The sequence below is a fragment of the Ochlerotatus camptorhynchus genome, unplaced genomic scaffold (assembly GCF_037179485.1).
Source record: "Ochlerotatus camptorhynchus isolate MF236.1 unplaced genomic scaffold, CSIRO-AGI_Acam_v1.1 ptg000176l, whole genome shotgun sequence".
Classification (NCBI taxonomy): Eukaryota; Metazoa; Arthropoda; class Insecta; order Diptera; family Culicidae; genus Ochlerotatus; species Ochlerotatus camptorhynchus.
Window position 1 is genome coordinate 2777124 of NW_027040666.1, and position 27387 is coordinate 2804510.

The 27387-nt window shown below is 42.0% G+C and overlaps 1 protein-coding gene across 1 annotated transcript; it reads left to right on the forward strand.

Annotated features, from left to right (window-relative positions):
- Window positions 1-907: 907 nt before the first annotated feature.
- Acox3 (Acyl-CoA oxidase 3) lies at window positions 908-21121 on the forward strand. The gene is made up of 5 exons (XM_065222652.1): window positions 908-1213; window positions 18765-19705; window positions 19772-20362; window positions 20424-20578; window positions 20649-21121. Exons 1-5 carry the CDS (start codon window positions 1017-1019, stop codon window positions 21045-21047), a joined length of 2283 nt encoding a protein of 760 aa, XP_065078724.1. The 5' UTR covers window positions 908-1016; the 3' UTR covers window positions 21048-21121.
- The last annotated feature ends 6266 nt before the right edge of the window (window positions 21122-27387 follow it).

Below are 27387 nucleotides of genomic sequence, written 5' to 3' on the forward strand. Positions count from 1 at the left end.
TCAACGAAAGAGAAAGTCAACGAAGAGAATCGATCAATGTTACTTAGGACCTAATGCAATGTTCAGCTTGAATTGCTTTGCTATGCTAATAAATTAAATTGTACTGTTAAATTCTTGCCAAATTTTCAATTTGAAATTTTTATGCTCTTGAACGACGAACGACCAATACTGGGGACCTTCACTCTTCATTTATTCTTTCACACATTCATTTACTGTTCTGACTGAACGCGTAAGATTTTACGAATGAACCATACTAACACTAACTGTAATATTTAAAGGGTGAAACAAATATGCATGTATGCCTCGTGAGAGATTCGTGAATGGTATTTTTAATACACGAGTGTGTTTTATGAAGAAACGAATGATAATCATATGCAATTGAACCATGTTTTTGAACTCTTGTTGCAATTTAGTCAGTTTTAGGCAGTAATTCACGTAAGACGGTTGATTAATATAGGGATTAGTGTTATATTATTGAGTGCATTGATCGTCTTGGTAATGTTGTTTTTGTTTACCTGTGACAAATAATCATTTGTAACAACTAAGTATGGGAACTTTCAGATGTTTTGTATATCAATAGGAAACGTACTGACTGGACGCAGAATGTATGATAAATTAGAACACCTTGACTGTTGATGGTCAAAGAACTTTGAACAGTTGTTGATGCACATTGTTTTCGGGTTTTTGTAATATGGTTTTATCAATTTTAATAATTATCAATTAATTACTGGAGTGAATTATATTGTTATCATTTATAATTAAGCTGCGATCTATAATATAGAATTGAACTTTGCACGCTTATTTACGTACACGAACACACGCAACTTTCTAGTCACTATCGTCCCAGTCAAGTGATCGCTCGTAAGTGGGAATTCATTTTCAGTCATATTTGCAACTTCATGCGTACCGCAAGACATTTATATCGCGTAACAACCAAAATCACTCTACCTTTGTGCAATATTGGAGATCTATTTTGAGAAAATTCTCCTTCCGCGTCCAGCAGAACTGTAACCCTAATGGTTTTGAGACGTTTGATAATAGAAATCGCCAGTAATCGAGATAATTTCACTCGTACAATCTACAATAACAAAGTTCACAAAGTTTATGACAGTGAGTGCAAACAGGTGATTGCGATACGACGAAGTCTCTGTTCATCGGCTGCCCAACAGCAAGACGAAGGGATAAACATGACCGAGTTCAACACTGTTAGCCGGTGAGTAGAAACGGATTAGTTCGATGGTTCGGCGCTAGTTTTTGTCGGTCGGGGCTGATTTTAGTTGTTCATTGAATAGAATGATAATTTAATTAGGGGAGATGTGGGTAAAATGCCCATGCTAAGGAAGATCTCCGTTGAATCCACAAAGCGAATAGATATTAGAGTGTAATGTCATCTATATGTTATATGAGGCTATTGGCAAGATATTATTGTCGGTCAAGTTGGACAGCGGGAAAAACTCAACAGTAAAACCGATTGTCGCGTGTGGAGCTTTCCGGTTTTCAACTGTACCGATAAAACAATTGATATACTTAACGAAAATTGTTAAAATCTTGTTTAAATTGGTAAGGCAAAAAAACTGTGTTCGACAAACTGCGGGGAAAATCCGATTTCATGCCAAGGATGCATACATTTAGGCTTTATCCATGTTCCTCCTCTACTGAATTTAAATGGTTCACGCCTGATGGTTATGCTTTCCACAGTAAAATTCGCGGGCAACATTATGCCAAAAGATATTGTTGAAAATAACTACTATGTTTCTAATAAAATTACCAGTTGAGCTATCATGCCGCAAGATCCTTCACCTTACAACTTGCATCAATCAAATCAATTTTGTTAGTGTTCAGAGATACCAGCTATTTCATGAAGTATCTTTTATTGCATGGTTTTCTACCAAAATTGTTTTTCAATTTCATAAATTTCAAATGATTTTCTTTTTAAAATTTTTTACTTCCCATTTCCCCTACCTACTGCACGTGTGCTTTGACTCAGAGCAGGGGATTTAAATAAGAAAACTTTTGAACTCTGATAGAATATGTCTGCACAGATAAACATTATGTCACAGACAAACGGACGTAACACTTCATTGTGTATCTTCGTTCACGCATTTAACGGTTGATTTCAATATAATCAGTTCCGCGAAGTACTCGCCGCAGCGCTGGCATCGGATCACTTTGACGTTTCTATACATTATATAGAACTTTTATGCAATATTATGTTTTCCGCGAGAAGCCAGAGAGAAACTTTTTCAAAGAATTATGTCTGTTTGTCTGTGATTGTGTAATTTGACTTTTTTTTGTTTATGTTTTTCGGTTTTAAATTACATGATTTGAAAATAAAATAAAACATCTGGAAACTGACCGAATTGATACATGTGAAATGCAATGTTCAGAGGCAAGTATTTACAGGTATTTACTAGAGTCGGTGTATAATGAGTCACGCCAAGAGTGAAGCCAAGTCTACCTATTGAACTGTCAAACCAGCTACCTATCGTGCAAAGTAAATAAACATTACGATGCTATGAAAGGTTCACGAAAGGTATTGCAATAAAATATAAAATATAATCGAAGAAATGAGCATAAACACGCAGTGATCGTTAAATTGTCATGAGATACGCTCGGTAATAATTAGTAAAGAGAATTTCTACTAATTTTTGTTAAGATAATTTGACAAAATCACTGGTATAATGATTTACTACAGCCGCAATATTTTTTCTCTCGCTAGAAGTCTTTTGAAGTTGTTGTAGAAGTCCTCTGTTGCCAAGTGAAAAGAATGGCAATCTTCCGAAAACCGTGATGCGAGTTCAACTGTTTTTCTCTTGGCGTGACTCATTATACACCGACTCTAGTATTTACGTTTTATTAAATTTACTTATCAATAGGCAGAGCCATACTCAGGATAATTTAAGGTTGCAAACCCTTATTTTTGCGCCCCTGCTCTTTCTGGTTTATGAAGGCGTCTTTAGTAACCTTGCAAAGTTTATCAATACAACACATTATAAAACCAAATTAGAGCCTCATCTCATTCCATAAGAATAGTGTATTTTTTTTCTTTTGGTTTGTTTTCCGTCGATCTTGTTTTCCGTGCTGAGCACCAATGCTACCAACGCCAGGGAGGCAGCTCCCACACCTGGACCCTACCTATCGATCCATCAACTCATGAACCGGGTACCAACGACTTTACTTCCCTTCCGAAGGAAGGTGTGATCAGAGATGTTATGCCTTAGAACATCCCGGCGGCGCCGACTGGAATTGAACCCACGCCTGCTGGGATGAGAGGTAATCACGCTTACCACTACACCACCGGCGCCGCTAAGAATAGTGTATACGAGAAAGAGATATCGCAAAAAATTTGATTTGATAAGTTGAGGCAATTGTCTAACTGTCAGATATGCCGGATGCATTGTGTACCGTTCTTTACAGTTGTGAACCAAGAAAAACATAAAAAAACGGAAACGACAAGTTTGACCAGAGCTGCCAGGTGGTTTTATAAAAAATCTGTATCCACTCTATTAAAAAATCTGTATTTTCTGTATTGGCAAATCAAAGTTGGCACTCGTGGAAAATAGAAGAACTATGAGAGTGATGATGGTTTCAAAATTTTACACGGTGAGGTATACGAGTGCAATCTTAAAATGCTTTTATTTTGCAAATGGAGCATTTTATTTAAATCTGGTTGATGCTATGTTACTAGAAAACTTAAGGACTACTCAATAGACAAATAATACAGAAAAATTAATTTCTTTTCAGATTTTTAGGTGTACACATAGATTTGAGCTTTTCTACCACTGTAGTAGCAACCAGATTTAAATAAAATGTTCCATTTGCAAAATAAAAGCATTTTAAGATTGCATTCGTATACTTCCCCGTGGAAAATTTTGAAACCATCATCACTGTTATAGTTCTTCTATTCTCCACGAGTGCCAACTTTGATTTGCTAATTGACGATTTTTTTCTTAATTAATCATGTTTTGTTGTTTTACAAATACAGTGCATACAAAATAACCATAAAAAGTGCTTAACCACCTATTCGGGCTATCGTACTAACCATACGGGATATAATTGCGCCATTTGTGATATCGTCCGTACTTATTTATAAGAGTTATATGAAGCCGTTTGAAAATGTATGGAGATTTTAGTTTCTATTCATTATCTTCCTGATAAGCAGTTTTAAATGCAAAAAAGTGCACGAGTTCATTACTATTTGATATTTTAATATTCTGATAAAATCGAGCAAGTTATTTTGTTTTTATAAATTTTGATTTTTTTTTCTCAAGCATTTTATAAAAATCTGTATAAATCTGTATTGTAATTTAAAAATCTGTGATAAATCTGTATTCTGTATCGGGTCTGTATTAAGATTAAAAAATCTGTATAATACAGATAAATCTGTATAAATGGCAGCGCTGAGTTTGACAGTTGTCACAAATGACATCAAGATGCCTAACCGAAGTCGATTTGGTTCTAACTAGTTTTCAATCTGACAAGTAGACTTACTCAGATCGGGATTTTTCGCTGCCGTCCCGCTTCCGCTGTCATTGCGCTTTGGCCTTTAGGTGAATTTTAACTTAAATTTGACATTAAATTATATTCAAATGTTCAAAAATCCTTCTGTTGTTAATCGGTTGATTTTGAAGATGGTGTTTGTCAAAATTGATTCCTTGTCTGTTAGAAATAAGTCTGGTGGAATAGCAGGGTTATTTGAAAATTTTCCATTTCTCTACCCTAATAAATAAATACCATAAACGAACTGTATCCCGGATGGGTAAACTATCCCACAAATGGTTTGGATGATACCCGAACACGTCGCTAAGCTCTATTTTATGGTTATTTTTATTATGGTAATCAAAGTGAAAAAATCACAAAATGGAACACAGCTCTACACGAAAAAAAAACAACTACCCAACGGTTGAATTCTTTAATTTTATTATTGAGCTGTGCCTTTCATTCACTCTCACGTTTGTTGTCAAAAAAGGAAGAGTAAATCCACCCAGATGCCCCACTTCAGATGCGGGAGTTCAACGTTATGCAATGCCGTGGATACACTTGTATGACCAACTATGAACATGAGCATTATTTGAATAATAGATTAGAGCACACCATGGTCACACTTTTATAGTTTTTGGATTTCCTCATAATTTATTACACAAATAATACTCATGTCTCGACTGATGTTAATAGATTGTTATGCAAGTGTATCCGCGGCATAAGTGATACACAACTTAATATATAGTAGTTTGAAATTGAGGTCGGGTGATAACAACTTAGGCTGTGTTCCATTTGGTGAATTTTCTCTTAAATTTGACAGATTCGAAATTTTCAAATATACATGCTACTTAAATTTTTACGTTAGTATTAGTACAAGACACTGTCCGGCTGTATTGGGGTGATATGTGAGGCGTGTTAGTAAAAATTCGAGGAAATACACAACAAATCACTGTCAAGTTCATTTTGACAGATCTAATATCATACATTGTTTAGGTAATCCAGAGGAAAATAATAAACAACTTTACACGGCGATACACCCGCTACTGTGCGTGTGTTAAACGTCACTAATCTCACGCAGAGTATTTTCATGTAGTTGAAACTAAAAATATAATTTTTGAATTCAACAATTCGATATTTTCATTTAAAAAATTAGTTATTATTGAATCTACAATATTTTCTTATAAATTAAAAAAAAACATATTTTTGAGTTTAAAAATATCGTCGATTAAAAAAAATTGTTGATACATTTTGTCAGTGTATATGTCAAGCGCAGTCGGCAAAGTGGCCGCCATTTTGTGACATCTAAAAATCAAAATGAGCTCGTCGGAAGAGTTTATTGAAGAGGTCGAGGTGGAAGAAGTGTCCGCTGAAATCGTTGAAACCGTGGAGATATTAAACAGCTTTGGACTGTCTGCGGCGGTCATTTATTGTTTTATCGGTGAGTAATTTCTGCTTTTAATTGATGAAAAATTCTTAAATTAATAGTTTGTTTCCAGCTAACGAGTACACTGCTATAGCATTCACTCGCGTAAATTTGATGAACATTTGCAATGCTTTGAAATAATCAAAATGAATGAACCTACGGTAGTATTTGATATTGGAAAGCTACAAACAGTCACTATCAATGTAAATAAAGTAGAGGGCAAACAGTATTTTAGATTTTGTAATTATATAAATGTATTAAAAAATTAAAAGGAATAAATGTATTAAAAAACCAAATTGTTCTTTTAAAAAAGACAAACAACTGAAACCAAAATAGGAATATCATTGAACCAACAATGTATATTGTTCACTCAATGAGTAACAATGGTTGATTTACAAATTTATTTTTTAATTCAAAAAATAAAACTTATTTTCAAAGATTTTTTCGCTATTTCAAAGAAAATAATGTTGCTGTCTCAGTAAATAAAAATAGTTCATTCAACAAACATAAATTGTTGTTTCAAAGATTGTTTCGCCATTTCAAAGAAAATATGTTTTGGTCCATGAGTTATCTATATTTTAGAACCAAAAATAATTTTCATTGAAATCAATAAAAAAATTCCGCCGGGAGACAACGTTTTTTTTATTGAATTCAATACAGAATCTTGTTGAAATTAAAAAATATTTCTCTGCGAGAAAAATGGCCTTACAAGGTTTGCTTACAAAATGGAGTTGAGGCCATTTAAATTGTTGGTCTTGAAATCTCCTGCACACTTGGAGCATCTCCACCGCTGGTTCTCATTTGGGTCGTTAAATAACGCCCCTAATCGGTCTCTATTTAGTTTAGAAACCCGACAAAACCCGATTTCCCACCACTGGGTTGATGTAATTATAGAAACTCAAATTCCCACCAAACGACATTGTTTTTATTTCTCACCATTCATAGTTGGCATAACGACATTGTTTTTGTATCTCACCATTCATTACGTTTTATTTGGTTTGTTGTTGCTGTTCGTCGGGATCGACGTTTTTTTTCGAACGAACAGCAGCCCAGGATAGAAGCAAAGGTTTCTGTAAGTTGATCCGAACAGCCCACTGATAGTTCCGAGACAGAAGGAAGATGGAGCGTCGATTTTTTTCCCGGTGGATGGTGCTTCCTATGGACGCGAACTGACCGACTGTGCGATTCACTGCCGCAAACAAAGTGTAGTACGAGATTTTCAGATTTTCTCCTGCTGTCTGGGCTTAATCCTTAATGTCGGGATCTAGCTTCCTTAAACTTTATCTTAACCTTCACAAACTTTAACATAACTTTTATTTTATTTAATCTGAACTTGATTTTATCTATTATAAAACTGTAACATAACTTTAACTACACACTTAGAAAAATTCATGTAAATATAGGTGCCCTGAGACTGGCATATACCAGCGTCAATTTTGACATTAAATTGAGTCATAATAGACGCGCAATTCAGCTCAATCAAACGTACTTTTCAGTCTCGGAGCACTTAATTTTACATGACATGTTTGTTTACGTCTTATCCTTTATGTCAAAGATGGATTTCGTCACGTGTAAAATTAAGTATTTCCAAGTGTGTAACTTAACTTTAACTTATCTTTAACATAACTTCAACTTAACTTTAACTTAAATTTAAACTAACCTTTCAGGATCATATCGGGATATAAGCTTGGATTCTCTATCGGGATCTGGCTTCGGGATCCGAATTTATCTAAAAATGAAGTTAACTTTAAATTAACTTTAAATTATCTTTACCCTAACTTTGACTAAACCTCACTTTATCTTTCACTAAACTTTAACAAAATTTTATTTTAACTTTAAATTTATTTAAACTCAACTTGACTTTATCTTTTACCATACTTTAAAATAATTAAAATTAAAATTACCTAAACTTTAACTAAACAATAAACTTAAATTTTAACATAAGCTTACGGGATCCAGCTTCGGATTCCCTGTCAAGATACGGCTTCTAATTCCCTGTCGAAATCCGTCTACAGATTCCCTATCGGGGTTATCTTCGGATTATCTATCGGGATCCTTCTTCGCATTCCTTCTCGAGATTCACTTTTGGATGCTCTGTCAGGAGTATCCTGAATCTCTGTCGACTTCTTTTTAAAAAATATTGTCCGTATAAACCAAAACCCCCTTCGTAATTGTTTGGGAGCTCACCTAAACAGAAAAAGAATTTGATGAATATTACATCCAAACAGCTGCACAGAGGTCATTCCGCTGGTTGTGTAATGTTACGTTGTACGATGTACATCGATTTTGCGAACAAAATTACATCCATTGATGTAATATTGTATCCGCGTTTTGCTATTACATCATTATTTCATACATCAGCTTGAATTACGTTGATCGATATTACTTGTTTTTTGCTGTGTAGGAGCAACTACAAAACATTCCACAAGCATTTAAGCAACTTCGTATTGCCCTTTTTCAAATAAATTCACCGGTTGATGATGGTATCGAGAAGCTTAGGCCTGGTTATCGTCTTAAATCCGTCCATTCCGTAAACCGATAATTCCAGCTGGGTCAAAAAGTTCAGCAAATCTCTCAGCATAACCAACAATTATCTCCTGCAGAAGAAGTTCTGTGCTAATGCCCAAATGTTTCTGAAATTATGGGAAAATATGTCAATCAGTTTCCGTCTACTGTTAACTTGTAATTTCCATTTAATTCCACTACCTGATTTGCTTATCCTTGATAGATACGCGTATTTCGTTTACAATGTGCAGACTTCTTCAGTGTCTTGTACTAATGTTAAGTATTAGTACAAGACACTGAAGAAGTCTGCACATTGTAGACGAAACACGGGTATCTATCAAGGATAAACAAATAAGGTAGTGGAATTCGTGGTCTAATCGTCACCGTCAATCTGAACTCGGGGTGGGAGGCTAACATTGTCTTCCCTAGAACCTCTTGCTTTCATATATTTTGTCTTTGATGCGTTGATGGCAAGTCCAATCCGTCTAGCTTCAGCCTTCAGTCTGATGTACGTTTCCGCCATCATCTCAAAGTTCCGTGCCATAATGTCAATGTCATCAGCGAAACCAAGGAGCTGGATGGACTTCCTGAATATCGTGCCACTCGTGTCTATCCCAGCTCTTCTGATCACACCTTCTAACGCGATGTTGAACAGCAGACACGAAAGTCCATCACCCTGCCGTAACCCCCTTCGAGATTCAAAGGGACTCGAGAGTGTCCCCGATACTCGAACAACGCACGTCACTCGATCCATCGTCGCCTTGACCAATCGCGTCAGTTTATCCGGAAATCCGTACTCGTGCATAATCTGCCATAGCTGATCTCGATCGATTGTGTCGTATGCGGATTTGAAATCGATGAACAAATGATGTGTGGGCACGTTGTATTCGCGGCATTTCTGCAGAACCTGCCGAATCGCGAAAATTTGGTCCGTGGTAGCGCGGGCACCCATGAATCCCGCCTGGTATTGCCCCACGAACTCTCTTGCATATGGTGACAGACGGCGGCATAGAATTTGGGAGAGTACCTTGTAGGCGGCGCTCAGCAGTGTGATCGCGCGGTAGTTGCAGCAATCCAACTTGTCGCCCTTTTTGTAGATTGGGCATACGACACCTTCCATCCACTCCTCCGGTAATATCTCCTCCTCCCAAATCTTGGCAATTACCCAGTGCAGCGCTCTAGCCAGTGCTTCACCACCGTATTTCAATAGCTCACTTGGTAGTTGATCTACACCAGTTGCTTTGTTGTTCTTCAGCCGACCGATCTCCTCCTCAACTTCTTGAAGATCAGGGGCCGGTAGCCTGTCGTCTTCTGCGCGTGCTCCAAGGTCTGTTGCCGTGCCACCTTCGTTTTCTGCTGCTTCACCGTTGAGGTGCTCGTCATAGTACTGCTTCCACCTCTCAATCACCTCACACTCGTTCGTGAGAAGGTTACCGTCCAAGTCCTTGCACATATCGGCTTGCGGCACGTAGCCTTTGCGCGAACTATTTAGCTTCTCGTAGAACTTCCGTGTGTCGTTTACGCGGTACAGATTTTCCATCGCCTCGCGATCTCGATCTTCCTGCTGACGCTTCTTCCTTCGGAAAACCGAGTTTTGTCTGTTCCGCGCTTGTCTGTATCGCTCCACATTCAATCTCGTGCGGTGTTGCAGCATTCTCGCCCGTGCTGCATTCTTCTCCTCTACTAACAGTTTGCATTCGCCGTCAAACCAGTCATTTCTTCGGTCCGGGATTGCAGTACCTAGTGCCGCTACAGCAGTACTACCTATGGCTGAACGGATGTCCCTCCAGCCATCTTCAAGAGAAGCTGCGCCAAGCTGCTCTTCCGTGGGTAGTGCAACTTCCAGCTGCTGCGCGTAGTCCTGGGCAACTCCGGTGTCCCGTAGTTGCTCAATGTTGGGTCGTGGCGTTCGACTTCGACGTGTCGAGAGTTTTGAGCGCATGCATACTGCAACTAGGTAGTGGTCCGAATCTATGTTCGCACTGCGGTACGTGCGGACGTTGATAATGTCGGAGAAGAATTTCCCGTCAATTAGAACGTGATCGATTTGGTTTTCTGTGTGTTGGTCAGGTGATCTCCAGGTGGCTTTGTGGATATCCTTGCGGGGGAAAAAGGTACTTCGAACTACCATACCCCGGGAGGCTGCAAAGTTCACGCATCGTTGGCCGTTGTCGTTCGATACGGCATGCAGGCTGTTTGGCCCGATTGCCGGTCTATACATTGCCTCCCGTCCTACCTGAGCGTTCATGTCGCCGATGACGATTTTGACGTCCCGTTGCGAACAGCCGTCGTACACCTGCTCCAGCTGCGCATAGAACGCTTCTTTCTCGTCGTCGGGTCTCCCTTCGTGTGGGCAGTGCACGTTGATGATGCTGTAGTTGAAGAAACGGCCCTTAATCCTCAACTTGCACATCCTCGCGTTGATCGGCTGCCAACCAATCACGCGTTGGCGCATCTTACCCAGCACTACAAAGCCGGTTCCCAGCTCGTTGGTGGTGCCACAGCTCTGGTAGAAAGTAGCCGCTCGATGCCCGCTTTTCCATACCTTTTGTCCCGTCCAGCAAAGTTCCTGCAGTGCTACGACTTCGAAGTTGCGTGGTTGAAGTTCGTCATAGATTAACCTATCGCAACCCGGGAAGCCGAGCGATTTGCAGTTCCATGTTCCGAGTTTCCAATCGTAGTCCTTATTTCGTCGCGTAGGTCTGTGCCGATTGTTCCGATCCGTATTTCTTTCTTCGGTATTTGCAACTTTGTTTTTTTTTCCAGGGCGGCTTGTTGGGCCTGCCCCAACCCCCTGTCTCGCCGGGGGACCATCGTGCACAGCTCTGTTTAGAGTCCCACGCTGGCACTAGGACGGTGATCAGCCGCTCCTAACATGGAGAACAGACGCCGTTTTGAGCCGCACCTCCATGGTGAGCAGACGCTCAGGTTTGGTGAAGCATTTCCTCTATCACCGTACTATGGTTACCGCGCCAGTGTTCGCGTCGCACCTCTTCACTTTGCTATTGCCACTGGCAACATTGCCCAGGCTACGCCAACCAGCTGTGTCCATGTTTCAGCTGGTAGTCTTTTGTTATCATATGACTCGAGGAGGCGTGAAGTAGGAACTTGTGAGGACCAGGGCTAGGTATTCCGCTCCTTCCAGGTTGTCAACTCACCATTTTGTAGCCAGGGTTTCCGCGGGTATTAAACCCCGTTTAGCGCCCCCGTAGGGGAGATGCTCTTTGAAAATAACACCGAGCTCGGTTTAATTTCAACCGAATTTTTATCTGCTGAACGCTCGGTAGTCTGTTTCGTTCAAGAAGGAACAACCGAGCTTTCGTTAATTTTATTTTCCCACAATCTGTCAAACTTACCGAAAAAACTCGGTTGACAAAAAATAAATTCAAGCATGAATAACCACTCCACTGCGTCCTAGCAAGAAGTACGGTCGACTTAGTTCGCGCTCCGCTATTTTGGAAGTTTTCTCGCTATTCGCTTGATTTAAATTATCAGTTTTTTCTCGCTTATGCTTAGACTAGGCAAGTCAAATGATCAACTCAGTTGAATTCAATTGGCTTGAAAAGTTGAGCCTGGTTCAACTTTTTTCACTTCAAGTGAGTTGATCAAGTCAGTTGAATGACATGGTTTACACGTTCAATTCGCGTTCAAGTCAGTTGAATTCAACTGACTTGATCATTTGACTGGCCCTCTCTAAACCCAGCTTTGGAGTTCCCAGCTAAATAATTAACTAAAAGTGAGTTTTTTTCTGAGAAGAAAGTGTGTTTTCGGCATCATCGGAAGGAAAATTGTTTTTGCGATTGCCAATTTGCCAACCATTTTGCGCACCATCGGTGCGTGGTAACGCATACCTGCACACGGATCATCGTCATCGAGTGTCAGCATCTGCCTCCGCATTTACACCGCTCATCTATCATCGTGTGTTCAGTTGAGTGCCTACCCTCACATAAGCACACACCAACGAAGACCGCCCGCACACGCGGATCGAAGATCATCCACGCTGCGCGTCGCTCCGCTGCTGCTGTGTAAACGATCGGTAGTAGTAGCACAAACGAAGTGACAGACGACTAACTGGCGAAGAAATCCATTAAAATAATGTGGTTCACTGTAATAGAATTTTCTTGGAAGCTTGTGCCATCATCCACCAGATGGGTTAGTTTTTTTGTTTTGATTTGAACAAAGTTGATTTTGTGTACAATGATTCTTTGACAGTGTGCAAAGAGTGCGTATCATTTTGTCATTTTTTTATGCATTTCAGTTTTGAGTAGAGTGAAAGAGATAGAACCAAAACATTCTAATACATTTGGTGAAAATGCTAGAACAATCCAGTAGTAGTGTTGCCATGTGGTACAATCCAGTAGTAGTGGTGTTGCCATGTGGTACACTGAAAAATTGAAATAGCAGGTTAGTCACCAAAGTTTTCGAGCCGCTCCGTCTGTCACTTCGTTTGTGGTAGTAGTATCGGATTATCAGATAAGTTTTTGTTCTTGTTTCTTTCTTTCGCCCATCAGTTAAATTTAAGTTTGTTTTTCTGTGTTTGTTTTTTTTTTCGTGTTATGTGTCCGAGTGATTATCGTTTCAGTGGTAGAGCGTTTTCCGCTCCCACTAGTACGGCAAAATGGACATTTTGTCGCAAGACGAAATGAAAGTTTTGTCGGAAGATGACACTTCTTTGCCAAGCGATGGCAAGAAGGGTCGAAAACGTACGTCTTCTTAGAAGACAGATGATGCCTTTCCTGATTCGTCGTCTCAGTCTGGCAAAGGTCAGGCTCAGGAAAACCCCCGATCGCGAGCCTATCCAGATGACTCGACTGGCCCATGGGTTGTCTACTTTCAGCCCAAAAACAAACCTTTGAACGTTGTGCAAATCTCAAATGATTTGACGAAGCGATTCTCGGCCGTGACCGAAATCACGAAGGTTAGGCACAATAAACTTCGTGTGTCCGTCTCTAACCTGAAACAGGCTAATGAGATTGCTGTCTCCCAGCTCTTTACGCTCGAGTATAGAGTTTACATCCCAGCTCGTGATGTGGAGATCGAAGGTGTGGTCACCGAAGCGAGTCTGACCCCCGAGATCTTGGAGAAGCAGGCGGTTGGCCGTTTCAAGAACCGGTTGCTTCCCCCGGTGAAGATACTGGATGTCCAAAAACTGGGCTCAGTATCTGTCAGCGAGGGTAAAAAGAGTTTTACCGCCACAGACTCGTTCCGTGTGACCTTTTCTGGTTCAGCCCTTCCTCACTACATCGAGCTGGGAAAACTTCGACTACCTGTGCGCTTGTTCGTTCCCCGGCTCATGAACTGCCAAAACTGTAAGCAGCTGGGACATACGGCGTCCCACTGTGGCAGCAAGGCACGCTGTTCCAAATGCGGGGAGAAGCACGAGGATGGCGCCTGCAGTCACAAACAACGCGGGGAGAAATTACAACGCTCACTCAAGGAACGCTCCCGGCAGTCTTTTGCGGAAATGCTTAAGACGGCCACGCCATCGACCAACGACAAAAATCCATTCTCTTTTGTCAGATGACGAGACTGACTCTGACTTGGCTGAGGAGGGAACTTCTTTCCGTTTTTCTGCACGGAAACGAAAACGCATCCGTTCGCGGAAAGTTGACAATGAAGAGCCCCAAATCAGCTTGCCCAAATCAAGGAGTGGTGGAAAAAAAAGAGACTTCTACTCCTCCTGGGTTCCGCAGAACTGACTATACCCAGGATTTTCCATCTCTCCCGGGGACATCAAAAACCCCTGATGTCCCATTTTTAAGAACAGAAGCCCCTTCTTCATCTGGGTTGTTCTCATTTGATAAAATTGTGGACGATATCCTCAAGTACCTCAATATTTCTGATCCTCTCAAAAGCATTGTTCTGGCAATGCTTCCTTCTGTGAAGACCCTCTTGAAGCAGTTGACATTATTGAAGTGGCCCCTCCTTGCAGCAATCATTTCCTTCGATGGATAATTTTCCAAACGTGGTCGGGGATTTGATTACTGTTCTACAGTGGAATTGCCGAAGCCTTATTCCAAAATTAGACTCTTTTAAGTTTTTAGTTCACAATAATGATTGTGATGCATTTGCTCTTTGTGAAACTTGGCTCTCTTCAGATATAGATCTTCCTTTTTATGATTTTAACATTATTCGACTGGATCGTGAGGATTCGCGTGGAGGAGGGGTACTTTTGGGGATCAAAAAGTGCCATTCCTTCTATAGAGTGAATCTTCCACAATTTACAGGTATTGAAGTTGTCGCATGTCAGGCTATTATTAATGGTAAGAGCCTTTGTATTGCTTCTGTTTATACTCCTCCTAGAGCCGTTGTTAATCGAAAACAACATTCAGATATATGTTCAGTACTTCCTGCTCCACGGTTGATTATGGGAGATTTTAATTCCCACGGTACAGGCTGGGGGGAACTGTATGATGACAACCGTTCTACTATGATATATGTCCTCTGTGACAACTTCAATATGACAATTCTTAATAATGGAGAAGTAACACGTTTGGCTGGTCCATCCTCAAATGGAAGTAAATTAGACCTCACACTTTGCTCTAACTCATTATCGTTGGATTGCACGTGGAATGTGATCCAAGATCCCCACGGTAGTGATCACTTGCCGATCAAAATGTCGATTGCCAATGGGTTCAATCCGTCGGAATCCGTTAACGTCGCGTACGACCTCACCCGTAATATCGATTGGACAACGTTCAAGACCGCGATAGAGGAAGCCGTGTAGAAGGGCTTCCACCATTGGAAAAAATATAACTTCCTCTCCAATCTGATCTTGGACAGCGCGCTTCGAGCTCAAACTCGGCCGGTTCCTGGAACGTCTTTCCGTAGGAAACCTCCTTCCCCTTGGTGGGACCAGCAATGCACTGAGGTTTATCGTAAAAAGTCCGACGCGTTTAAGCTTTTCCGGAAACGTGGAACACCCGTGAATTTCGAAGCGTACTCTTCTCTTGAACGCGAACTCAAGAGCCTCATAAAAGCCAAGAAACGCGCATACTGGCGGCAATTCGTGGACGGATTATCGCGCGAAACGTCGATGAATACGCTTTGGAACGCGGCGCGAAGGATGCGTAACCGGTCTTCGAACAACGAGAGCGCTCCTTTCGTGTGGCAATTCGGCTCCGGGGGCTGATAGAATCAAGTTCAACTTGTTGAAAAACCTCCCAGACGCCGCTAAGAGGCGCATGTTGAACTTGTTTTGTCAGTTCCTGGAGCTCAATATTGTTCCGGATGATTGGAGGCAAGTGAGAGTTATAGCCATTAAAAAGCCTGGAAAACCCGCTTCAGATCATAACTCGTATCGTCCCATCGCGATGTTATCGTGCATTCGAAAATTGTTGAAGAAAATGATCCTTTTTCGCTTGGACAAATGGGTTGAGACGAACCACCTACTCTCAGATACTCAATTTGGTTTCCGTAGGGGCAAGGGAACGAACGACTGTCTCGCGTTGCTATCCACAGAAATTCAGTTGGCTTTTGCTAAAAAGGAGCAAATGGCTTCTGTATTCTTGGATATCAAGGGGGCTTTTGATTCAGTATCGGTTGAAGTCCTTTCAGACAAACTCCACGCTTGTGGCCTTTCTCCATTAATAAATAACTTTTTGTACAATTTGCTGTCAGAGAAACATATGAGCTTTTCTCATGGAAACTCTACAGCTTCTCGATTTAGTTACATGGGTCTCCCCCAGGGCTCATGTTTAAGCCCCCTTTTGTATAATTTCTACGTCAGTGAAATTGACAATTGTCTAAGTGACAACTGCACGTTGAGACAACTTGCAGATGACGGCGTAGTGTCTATGACAGGGCCCAAAGGGGTCGACCTGCAAGGACCCTTACAGGATACCTTAGACAATTTGTCTACTTGGGCTATTCAGCTAGGTATCGAATTCTCCACGGAGAAAACTGAGTTGGTCGTTTTTTCTAGGAAGCATAGCCCAGCACAACCGAAGCTTCAACTTTTGGGTAGGCCGATCACTCATTCCATGTCTTTCAAATATCTTGGGGTCTGGTTCGATTCCAAATGCACCTGGAGATCCCATATTGAGTATCTGAGACGAAAATGCCAACAAAGGATCAATTTTCTCCGAACAATTACCGGAACGTGGTGGGGAGCCCATCCGCAAGATCTTCTAACGTTGTACCGGACAACGATTTTATCGGTTTTAGAATACGGTAGTTTTTGCTTCCAGTCGGCGGCTAAAACGCACATCATCAAACTAGAACGGATCCAGTATCGCTGTCTTCGTATCGCGTTAGGATGCATGCACTCGACTCATACGATGAGTCTAGAAGTGTTGGCGGGCATGTTGCCACTATCGGATCGGTTTTCGGAATTGTCCCTCAGGCTCCTCACCCGTTGCGAAGTAATGAACCCACTGGTAATCGAAAACTTTGAAAAGCTTCTTGAGCTGAACCCTCAAACTCGTTTTATGTCATTGTACTATTTACGTGTACATAACACAGGATGTCAGCCCTTCACAGCATAATCCTCATCGTGTATGCTTCTCCGACTTCGGCAATTCAGTTAGTTTTGATTTATCTATGACGCGGGAGATTCGTGGGATCCCAGAACATCATCGTTCCATGATTGTTCCGTCAATTTATGCTGCAAAGTTTGGCCAAGTTGATTCCACAAGATCGTTCTTCACAGATGGATCATTAATAGAGGCGTCCGCTGGTTTTGGTATTTATAACGAATTTCATAGCGCCTCTCGAATGCTTCAAGCTCCCTGTTCCGTGTATATTGCTGAGCTGGCGGCTATATACTATACGCTAGAAACGATCGCCTCACTTCCACCAGATCACTATTTTATTTTTACGGATAGTCTGAGTTCTGTCGAGGCTATTCGCTCCATGAGGCCGGTAAAGCACTCCTCGTATTTTCTCATGAAAATACGAGAGCTTCTAAGTGCTTTATCTTTAAGATCTTTTGTCATCACCTTTGCATGGGTCCCATCTCATTGCTCGATTCCGGGCAATGAGATGGCGGACTCACTTGCTAAGGTGGGCGCTATGGAAGGCGATATTTACGATCGACAAATCGCCTACGATGAATTTTTCTTCATTTATCGTCAACAGTCACTCTTCAGCTGGCAGAATAAATGGAGCGAAGGAAGTTTGGGACGATGGCTATATTCGATCATCCCTAAGGTGTCGAAGAGTCCTTGGTGCAAGGGGTTGGATGTGGGCCGAGACTTCATTCGTATGATGTCTCGCCTCATGTCCAGTCACTACTCGTTAAACGCTCACTTTTTCCATGTTGGGCTGGGGGACAGCAATCTCTGTGAATGTGGACAAGGCTACCAGGACGCAGATCACATTATTTGGTCTTGTGCTGAGCATCGCGGAGTCAGATCTAAACTGTACGATTCCCTTCGGGCTCGAGGTACACAACCTAATGTTCCAGTTCGAGATATTTTGGGTAGACGCGATCTGGAGTTTATGAAACTTATATATGTTTTCTTTAAGAATATTAACCTTAGATTGTAAGTTTGACTAACCTTGTGTTTAGTTTTTGTTTTATTCGTGTGGGTTTTTTTTTAATGTTTGTTTCTGTAATAATTGTATAATTACACTGTGGATACCAAATTGAATAGGAATAAGTTCATGTTTTGGGAATAATGAAATATTATTCCCCCTCCTTCTCCTCATCCATAAAACTGTAAATCTCTACTAACCTCGAGATGACCGCGAGTAATCGGTTCAGTTCCTTTAAATCTAGATTTAAGACATCAATTATGTATAACGCAAATGATAACTTGGCTCTGTAAAGTTTATTCGATTGAGCCTGTACAAATAAATTAATTAATAAAAAAAAGCATGAATAACCGATTCACCTGTTGCAATTACGGAATTCGGTTCTTTTTGGCACCGCACGAATTGCATTCAAAATGTTACAAAATGGATCATCGAGTCTTGTCACTACCAACAAGGCATAAAAAGTAAAAAGGACTAAGATGTGTTCCTTGGATTACTGAAAAATCCTGTTTCCCTAGTTTGAAGTAGTCAGGACTAAGAATCGGTGGTAGATCTTACAGCTCGTAACATACCACGAAAAGGTGACCTACCCACGTTACGGGGTTTGCGTACCGTTGGTTGCGTACTTCTTTACCGTACTTTTCGGTTCAGTCGTCATTTTTATCCGTTAAATTTATCCCATTGTAACCGAAATTCGATGTTGACTCGAAAAAAAAGCGTGGGAAACATATTTTTAAACGGTTTTATTCGGTTTCTCGTTGGTAACCGAAGTGGTGCGGTTAAACAGACTTAGAATTGACCATGAAAAATAGATTGCATGCCTTTAATTTTTATTATATTTTAATAAATCAATAAATTTACATTTTACCAAAAATAGGCCCTCTGCGCATCCTGAACTGCTTGGTAATAAGACCTTCTTTCCTGATCTGCCGAAATCTGGGCCATTGACCAAGTACCGACAGCAGGCGACAATCGACTGGCGTAAGGTGAAACTAGCGCTGAATGATGAGGCGTCTTTGGATCTGCAAAACAGCACGTGGAATTTCCTTCAAAATCATCCGCTATTTGCTCGATCCAATCGAATTCTAACAACCGACGAATGTCGCCATTTGGCTACGAAGCAGATGTACGTGTTACAGAAGGCCAATCTTTTCGGCATCGAGAAAATTTTGGAAAGACCAGATTTTGTAGGATTCTTTAACCACTTGCTCATGGCCTATGATCCTAATTGTGCGGTAAAGTACTCACTTGGATTTGGGATGTTTCCTTCCGTCATCCAAGCACTTGATGTAGGTCGCCTATCGCATATCATTCAGCAAAATCAGGCTGGTGAGATCCTGGGAGCATTTGGACTGACAGAGATTTCCCACGGAACTAACGCCAAAGGAATGCGAACTATGGCAACATACGACTCAAACACCAAAGAGTACGTACTGAATACACCGGACTTTGAGGCTGCAAAATGTTGGATTGGAAACTTGGGAAAAACCTGTACGCATCTTATTTGCTATGCTCAACTCTATACCGAGGATGGTAAACACCATGGTCTAAACGCATTTGTCGTGCCGGTGCGCGACCCGAAAACGCTAAACGCCTACCCGGGAGTAATTGTTGGCGATCTTGGAGAAAAGTCCGGCTTGCATGGCGTAGATAATGGATTTGTCATGTTTAAGAGCTATCGCATTGCACGGGATTACCTGCTGGCCAAGACCGGTGACGTCAATGAGGAGGGAACATTCGTTTCTCCGTTCAAAGACGAAAGCAAACGGTTTGGAGCTTCGCTAGCAGCACTATCAGGAGGAAGAGTTGGAATTTGCGGTAAGTGATCGGTCTATCCCTCACTTCCATGTTATCTCAACATCTTAAAAACATCTCTTTTTACAGGTATCGCAAATATGTATCTAACGAAAGCTATCAGTGTTGCTATTCGCTACTCCGCCAGCAGAAAGCAGTTCGGTGCGGATGACAATTCTGAAGAACTGCCGGTACTTGAGTATCAGTCGCAACAGTTCCGCCTTTTCCCACATTTTGCTGCCACCTACACTATCAAAATGTTCAACTTGTGGTTTGCCAAGGTGTACGGGGATGTTCTACTGAAAATGTTGATGGGTGAGAAGAGTGAACATGTTGGAATGGAAGTACACGTCTTGTCTTCGGCGGCGAAACCGGTGTGCACGTGGGCGGCACGAGACGGCATCCAGGAGTGTCGGGAAGCCTGCGGAGGACATGGGTTCTTGAAGCTATCAACGCTAGGAGACTTGCGCAATGATAACGATCCGAACTGTACGTACGAAGGCGAGAATAACGTTCTCATACAGCAAACTTCGAATTGGTTGCTTGGAGTTCGATCACGTGGCTATGATGCGTTTGGCATAGTCTCCCCTCTTGGAAGTGCAGCTTTTTTGAAGGATTTTGAACAAATTGAACAATCTAAATATTGTTGTAAAACACCACAGCAGGCACTTGAGATTCAAGGTAAGCCTATCAGATACCTCACATGTGTTCGTATTACTAAAGCGATACTATTGAATTTAAGGTTTATTGGACGCACTTAACTGGTTAGTAGCGTACCTGCTTGAAGAAACGTACAAAAAGACGGCACTGTTGAAACAAAAAAGTAAATCTTCATTCGAAGTTAGAAATGAATCACAATCGTTCTTCGCAAGAACATTATCAATCGTGTATGGCGAGGTAAGTGCAGAGGGAAATTCAATGACGTTTCATTTCTAGCTCTACTAATGTCGTCAATTTTCAACTACAGAGGGTGCTGATATTCGTGGCAGATAAATTTTTGAAAAATCTAGAGGAAGGTTCGGAAAAAATCGCCCTCACACGTTTGGTTTCTTTGTACGGCGCTAATGCCGTACTGAAGTACAGTGGCATATTCTACCAGGGTGGTTATTTTACACACACATCGAATGCATTGGACCTATTGCAGCAGGGAGTATTAGAGCTGTTGCCACTGATCAAAACTGACGCCATTTCGCTGGTGGATGCCATTGCTCCGCCGGATTTCATTCTCAATTCCCCCCTCGGTATGAGCGATGGCGAGGTATACAAACACATGGAATCGGCCATCATGCAAGCTCCGGGAGCATTAGAACGACCACAATGGTGGCGTGATGTAGTTTACAGGGGCTACGCTCAGGCGAAGCTGTAATAGTTATTTTTCGTACATTAGAAATGTATTTGTGATACTTCAGGTATGGGACATCGGGGTTAACAGGTTTTTTTTATAAACAAAAAAGTAATTTACCAACCTAGCGCTAATAATTCTGATGACAATCCTGGATAATAATATTCCAACAGTCTTGAATTCAATCAACATACAATCATACGATACAACTACTTAGATATTTGCAAATATCTAGCAATATTATAAAGTATCATTGCGAGGGTGATGACTGATGATTATTGAGACTACCATTCACTTAGCAAGGCACCTGCACATAACAATGGGCTGTCGTATCAGAGCGACTTTATCAAGTCCCACTAATAAGATTATACTCAACTTGTCACTGTACGAAGAAACAGCAACGAGCAGTGGACCCATAACCAGCTGTGGAACGAGTCCTGAAGTGAAGGTATAATACCCCTATGAGTGGGTAGAAGAACCCGCAGAAATGTTAGCGACAAGGAGTTGGTTCTCTTAAATCGCAATTAACGCAAAGCTTACCAACGCCGGCGATTTTTGAATTTTGATTTTTCTAAAAATAACGAAATATTATATAATAAATCCAAGAAAATCAGTTTTTACCTGTGAATCTTAAGACATTTTCCAAGCAAAAACATTTTGTATGATGGGAAAAATGCTAGCATAGAATTTTAATTTTTTTAAATTGTGAAATAGAAAACATGTTTTACACGTAAATTTTCCTAAAAATCACTAGAAAAAAATTGGTACTTGATATCAACGAAGTGTTTTTTTTTCGTTTTTAAGTTATATTTTTTATGGTAGTCTATGTGACTACTAGACTGATGCATTCCAAATTGGGCCCTGATTAGCCTTCCAAAATTTGAATTCATTTAGTGAGAAACTGACTTGACACAAACCATTTGAAGTTTATATGGGAATTACTATGAACAAACCATAATTTCGATTCATATCTATCGCTAGAAAATTGTAGCTGAGCTTGCTGAAAATTTCAGCTACAACTTTGTTGAAAACCAGTTTTCGATCAAATGTAAGGAACAAAAGTTATTAATGATTCAAGTCACTGATGTCTTATGATTATGCTCAATCAGCATTGGTGTTTATGGCGCGTAAAACAGAGGACAAAAATCATGGCTACTATGTAACACTGCAGAATACAGTGTTGCCCACAATACAGTTGCTTAATCTTGCCATAAGATTATCAATCTCTTAAACAATTAATAACTATTTAATTTGACGTTTGGCCGAAAAACTTTTTTCCGTAAAGTTGTAGCTGATAAAAATTCCCATAAGAATAGCAATATAATTTGTTAACAGTACAATATGTAAAAAAGGCTAAATGACAATGAACAAAAAGTTTTGTTTTCCCATAGTATTTTCCATATAAACTTCAAATGGTTTGTGCCAAGTCAGTTTCTAATCAAATAAGTTTAAACTTTCGGAGGCTAATAAGGAACCAATTTGAAACCGTTTGAACACCGTGGAGCGAAAATTTCAAATTTTGCATCAGTCTAGTGACTACACTACCATGCTTCTCCATTGATTTATAGTGACTGTAACATGAACACGACGCATGATAGTCTAGTCGCATATGAGTATTGAGCGAAAACCCAAAACTTGATAACTTATACAAATGTAACTAAAAAATGAAAAAATAAACACATCGCTGATTTTTTGACATGTTGGGTAAAAAGGCATTTAATTTCAAGGAAATATATAAAAAAAAATATTGCGCCCTCTGTCTACAAACCATGAAAACACTCACTAATACAAACCGGTGGAAACTAACGATTTTAAATTGGCTCACTCTTTGACTAGCCTATTGGTCCCAAGCAAATCGATTAACGTACCCCATTAATTGGAATAAGTATTTGGACTGGTCTAACCATGTCTATTTGATTCCCCCAATCCACACTGAACGAAAACATCCGCAATACTTCGAATGATTATTGCATTGCTCGAATGAGCCCTTTAACAATATGCATTCGAATTTCGGATGATTGTCTTAGGGTTGAATTCGTCATATGTTTGCCAGGAAGGCAGCTCCTACACCTGGACCCTACTCATGAACCTGGGACCAGCGGCTTTACACTGAAAAAAAAAGTTGTTGAATATTACATCCAAACTGCTGCAACCAGGTCAATCCATCGGTTTGTTGAGGTTAAGAGAATTGTTAAAACGAGGACTCAGTAGAGGAAATAAGGCAACACGTGTGGACGCTAGTACGCTACAGACAAGAGTGAATTTATTGGTGTTCTTTAACATTTGATATGACGTTAAGCAGTGTTGCCTGAAGGGCTTTCGTTCAGTCGTTGCAAGTCGAACCGGGGGGTTCAACACTCCTCCTCAACGCTGAATGGCTTGAGGCCGATCGCCTCCCGTAGTCGTCGCAGTTTCACAGCTTGTAACGGCTTCGTCAGCAAATCAGCTTCCATGTGCTCGGTCGGGCAATATGTCAGTTGTACGATGCCGTCTCGAACCATATCTTTGACGAAGTTGTATTTCGTGTCGATGTGTTTCGCCTTGCGTTCAGCTCGGTCTCCTCGAGTCAATGCAATGCAACTCTGGTTGTCCTCATTCACCAGAATCGGGAGAACTAGGTGCTCACCAACGTCGAACATTAACTTCTGGATCCATTTTATCTCTTGCAGACATTCCGCAAGCGCCACATATTCAGCCTCGGTGCTAGATAAGGCCACGCACTTCTGCTTATGACAGCCCCATCCGATGAGTCCACCGCCGAACTTAAACAAGTACCCAGAGTTTGATTTGCGGTCACTGGCATCGCCTGCCCAGTCAGCGTCCACAAAACACTCAAGCTTCTGTTCATCACCCCTTAGGTACAATACCGTATCCAGCGTACCTTTGAGGTAACGTAGTATTCGCTTGGCCTCATTCCAATCCGCCTCAGATGGTTCCTTCACTCTTCTCCCCAGTATTGACGTGGCAATTGAAACATCTGGTCTGGTGGTAACGGTGACGTATAACAAAGCCCCAATTAGACTTTGATATGCTTCCGGCGAATCCAATCTTCTACCATTCTCCTCCTTTTGTTTCAGGAAGCCGGGATCCATCGGGTATTTAGACGGCTTTGCATCTTGCATGCCGAATCGCTCCAGAACTCGTTCCAAATAGGCTTGCTGGTCAATACAGTACTGTCCATCATCAATGCGAACACGTATTCCGAGGAAAAATCGTAGGTTACCCATGACGCTTATCATGAAGTTCTGTTTCAGTCCTTGGACCACCTCAGCGAACTCCTCCTCAGTGTAACAGATAACAATGACATCGTCAACATAAATAAGCACAAAGACGCACTTACCCACCCTTTGGCGTATATAAAGACACTGGTCCGCCGTTGATTGGACAAAACCCATGTGTTTCAGCACCTCGTCGATCTTCGTGTTCCAGACACGGGCTGCCTGCTTAAGCCCGTAAATACTGCGTCTCAGCCGGCAGACTTCATTCGGCTTACCACTCTCATACCCCGGAGGCTGGCGCATGAAGATCTCCTCCTGTAGCTGCCCATGAAGATACGCAGTCTTAATGTCCACATGTTTCGTCAACATCTTCCGCTTGCTTGCCACAATCAGCATCGTCCGGAACGTTATCTGCTTTACTACGGGAGCGAAAACCAGATCGTAATCTGTCCCATATTTTTGGCAGAAGCCCTGCGCCACCAGCCGCGCTTTGAATCGGATGAGATTGCCATCCTCATCTGCCTTACATTTATATATCCATTTTGATCCGATAGCTTTCCGCTCTGCTGGCAATTCCGCAAGCTCCCATGTTCCGTTTTCACGATGAGACTGCATTTCATCTTCCATCGCCGATTTCCACTCGGCACACTGTGGACCGGACACAGCTTCTTTATACGACCTTGGTTCAACGAAACTTTGCTTCACCGAATTCACTCCTTCAGAATACCTTATCGGTGGAACACCTGCCGTTGCCCTCTGTGAACGACGAGCGGGTGGAGGTGCGACTGGCTCCACATTCACACGCACCGGATCACTTACGTCATCATCGTTCCACAGTCCGCGAAGCCAGTCGTTGTCGTTATCGTGCCAAAACCCTCGTGGCCAGCCGTCATCTTCATCGTCCCAGCCATAGAAATCACCTTCGGAGTTTGTATCATCCACCTCGTGGGGTTGTTCTTCTTGTTTCGCCACTTTATCAAGAGTCCACTCGATTTCCTCGCTACGTTCCGAATTTTCCTCCAGCCTTTGATCAATGAGGAGTTGATCCTTGGATCCATCACCAAGCTCTAGAAAGCGGACATCCCGACTGATTTGGATTTCTCCCGTCCGTGTATTCAGCATCCTATACGCTTTATGCTCGGCCGAGTAACCAACGAATGTCATTTTCACAGCTTTGACGTCCAATTTCTTTCGTTTCGCTGACGGAATCAATACGTAGCCAACGCATCCGAATAATCGCAGGTAATTCAAATCTGGTTTTCTGCCAAACCAAATCTCGTATGGCGTACGACCGACGGTCGCAGATGGCAAACGGTTCTGCAGGTAGCAAGCGGTGTTTATTGCCTCAGCCCAAAATCGTTTGTGCATACCTGCATCCAAAAGCATACACCGGCTCATTTCACTTAACGACCGGTTCTTTCGCTCAGAAACCCCGTTCTGTTGAGGTGAGTATGCTGCGGTGTACTCCGCTTTTATCCCTTCCTTCGCGTAGAATTTTCGTAGAGCCTTGCTGGAATACTCTCCGCCCTGATCGGAGCGGATAATTCGCGGTTTGCGCCCAAGGCGATTTTCCACCAATCTTACGTACTCACGAATTCTATCCTCGACCTCCGATTTCTTTTTCAAAAAATATACGTAAGCATAACGGCTATGATCGTCTATCAGGGTCATGTAATAGCGGCATCCTCCTGGAGTTGCCTCCTCCATTGGTCCGCAAACATCACTGTGGATTATATCCAGCACATTTGTCGACGTCTTCTCCGCAACATGCGGGAACGATGGCCGAGCCATTTTGCCTTCGATGCAGCATTCACAGGTCCACCGGATGCCGCAATCGACAACGTTAAGACCTGTCGCCAAATCGTGTCGTCGTATTTCGCCAAGAACGTCTGGATCCCTGTGTCCAAGGCGGCGGTGCCAGATATGTTGGCAGTTTTTCGTGTGATGCCGTGTCTCGGACTTCAACACTCGATCCTCCACGACTCGTAGCCAATACATATCGCTCACTTTATCCGCGACCGCGACTATCGTACTGTCGTACACGAGTTTGCAACCGGTGTTGTCAAATACCGTACGGACACCTTTTGACGCGAGCTTTCCAATCGAAATCATATTTCCCTCTAGAGTGGGGACATACAGCACACCCCGCAGTGTGAGTTCAACTGTCTCTCCACTGTCACCCGCGCACTTAATCATGCAATCGCCGATGCCTTCTACGCGATTTTCACTGCCATCCGCGACGATGACACTCGAACGCGAACCGTGTTCCATTTCAGTGAACGCACTTTTGTCGCTACACATGTGCGAGGTGGCACCTGAGTCGATCAACCAGGAATTTGCAACGTTACGACTTTTATGGCCACGAACCATAAACGTGAACGATCTCGTGTCGTTTTCGCGCACTTGTTTCACTTTTTCTTCCTGCTTCCACTTATTCTTCTTTTTCTTCTTATCGTTGCTTTCCCCGGTGTTCTTCCGGGACAGGAACTCCTTGCAGTCACGCTTCTTATGTCCGGTTTGACCGCAAAAGAAACAAACACCTGCCGGTTTTGCTTCGTTTTTCGCCTTCAGCACACGCTCTTCCTGAACATTCCCGCCGTACAGCTTTTGGCTTTCATCGATGAGCTTTGCTCGCACAAGCTCCATCGTCAGCTCCTGATCTGAACGGCTCTCCAATGCGGTGGTAAGAGCATCGAATGCCTTCGGGAGGCTCCGCAAAATCATGGCCACTTGCATGTACGCGGACATCTTCTCGCCCGAATTCTCCAACCGAGAATAGAGCTCCTCCATGCCATACAAAAACTCCTCCATATTCTCACCTTCGCGATAGTTTGTACTACAAATTTCTTTTAGTAACGAAACCTTTTCGGTGAGAGTAGCTTTCTGATGGTGAGATTTGAGCGCATTCCATGTGGCTTTCGCTGTGGTTTTTGACATGATGAGGTTATGTTGGTTATCTTCCACCAACAAAGCAATGGTGGCTCGCGCTTTTGAATCGCCTTCCGTCCAGGCCGGAGTGACTGGTGCCGGCGCGACACCCGGGTCAACATAATTCCACGTGCCCTCTCTCATCATCAGCATCTGCACCTTGAAAGCCCATGAACGATAGTTCCTATTGTTCAGCCGGATGACGCCCACCTTAGAAA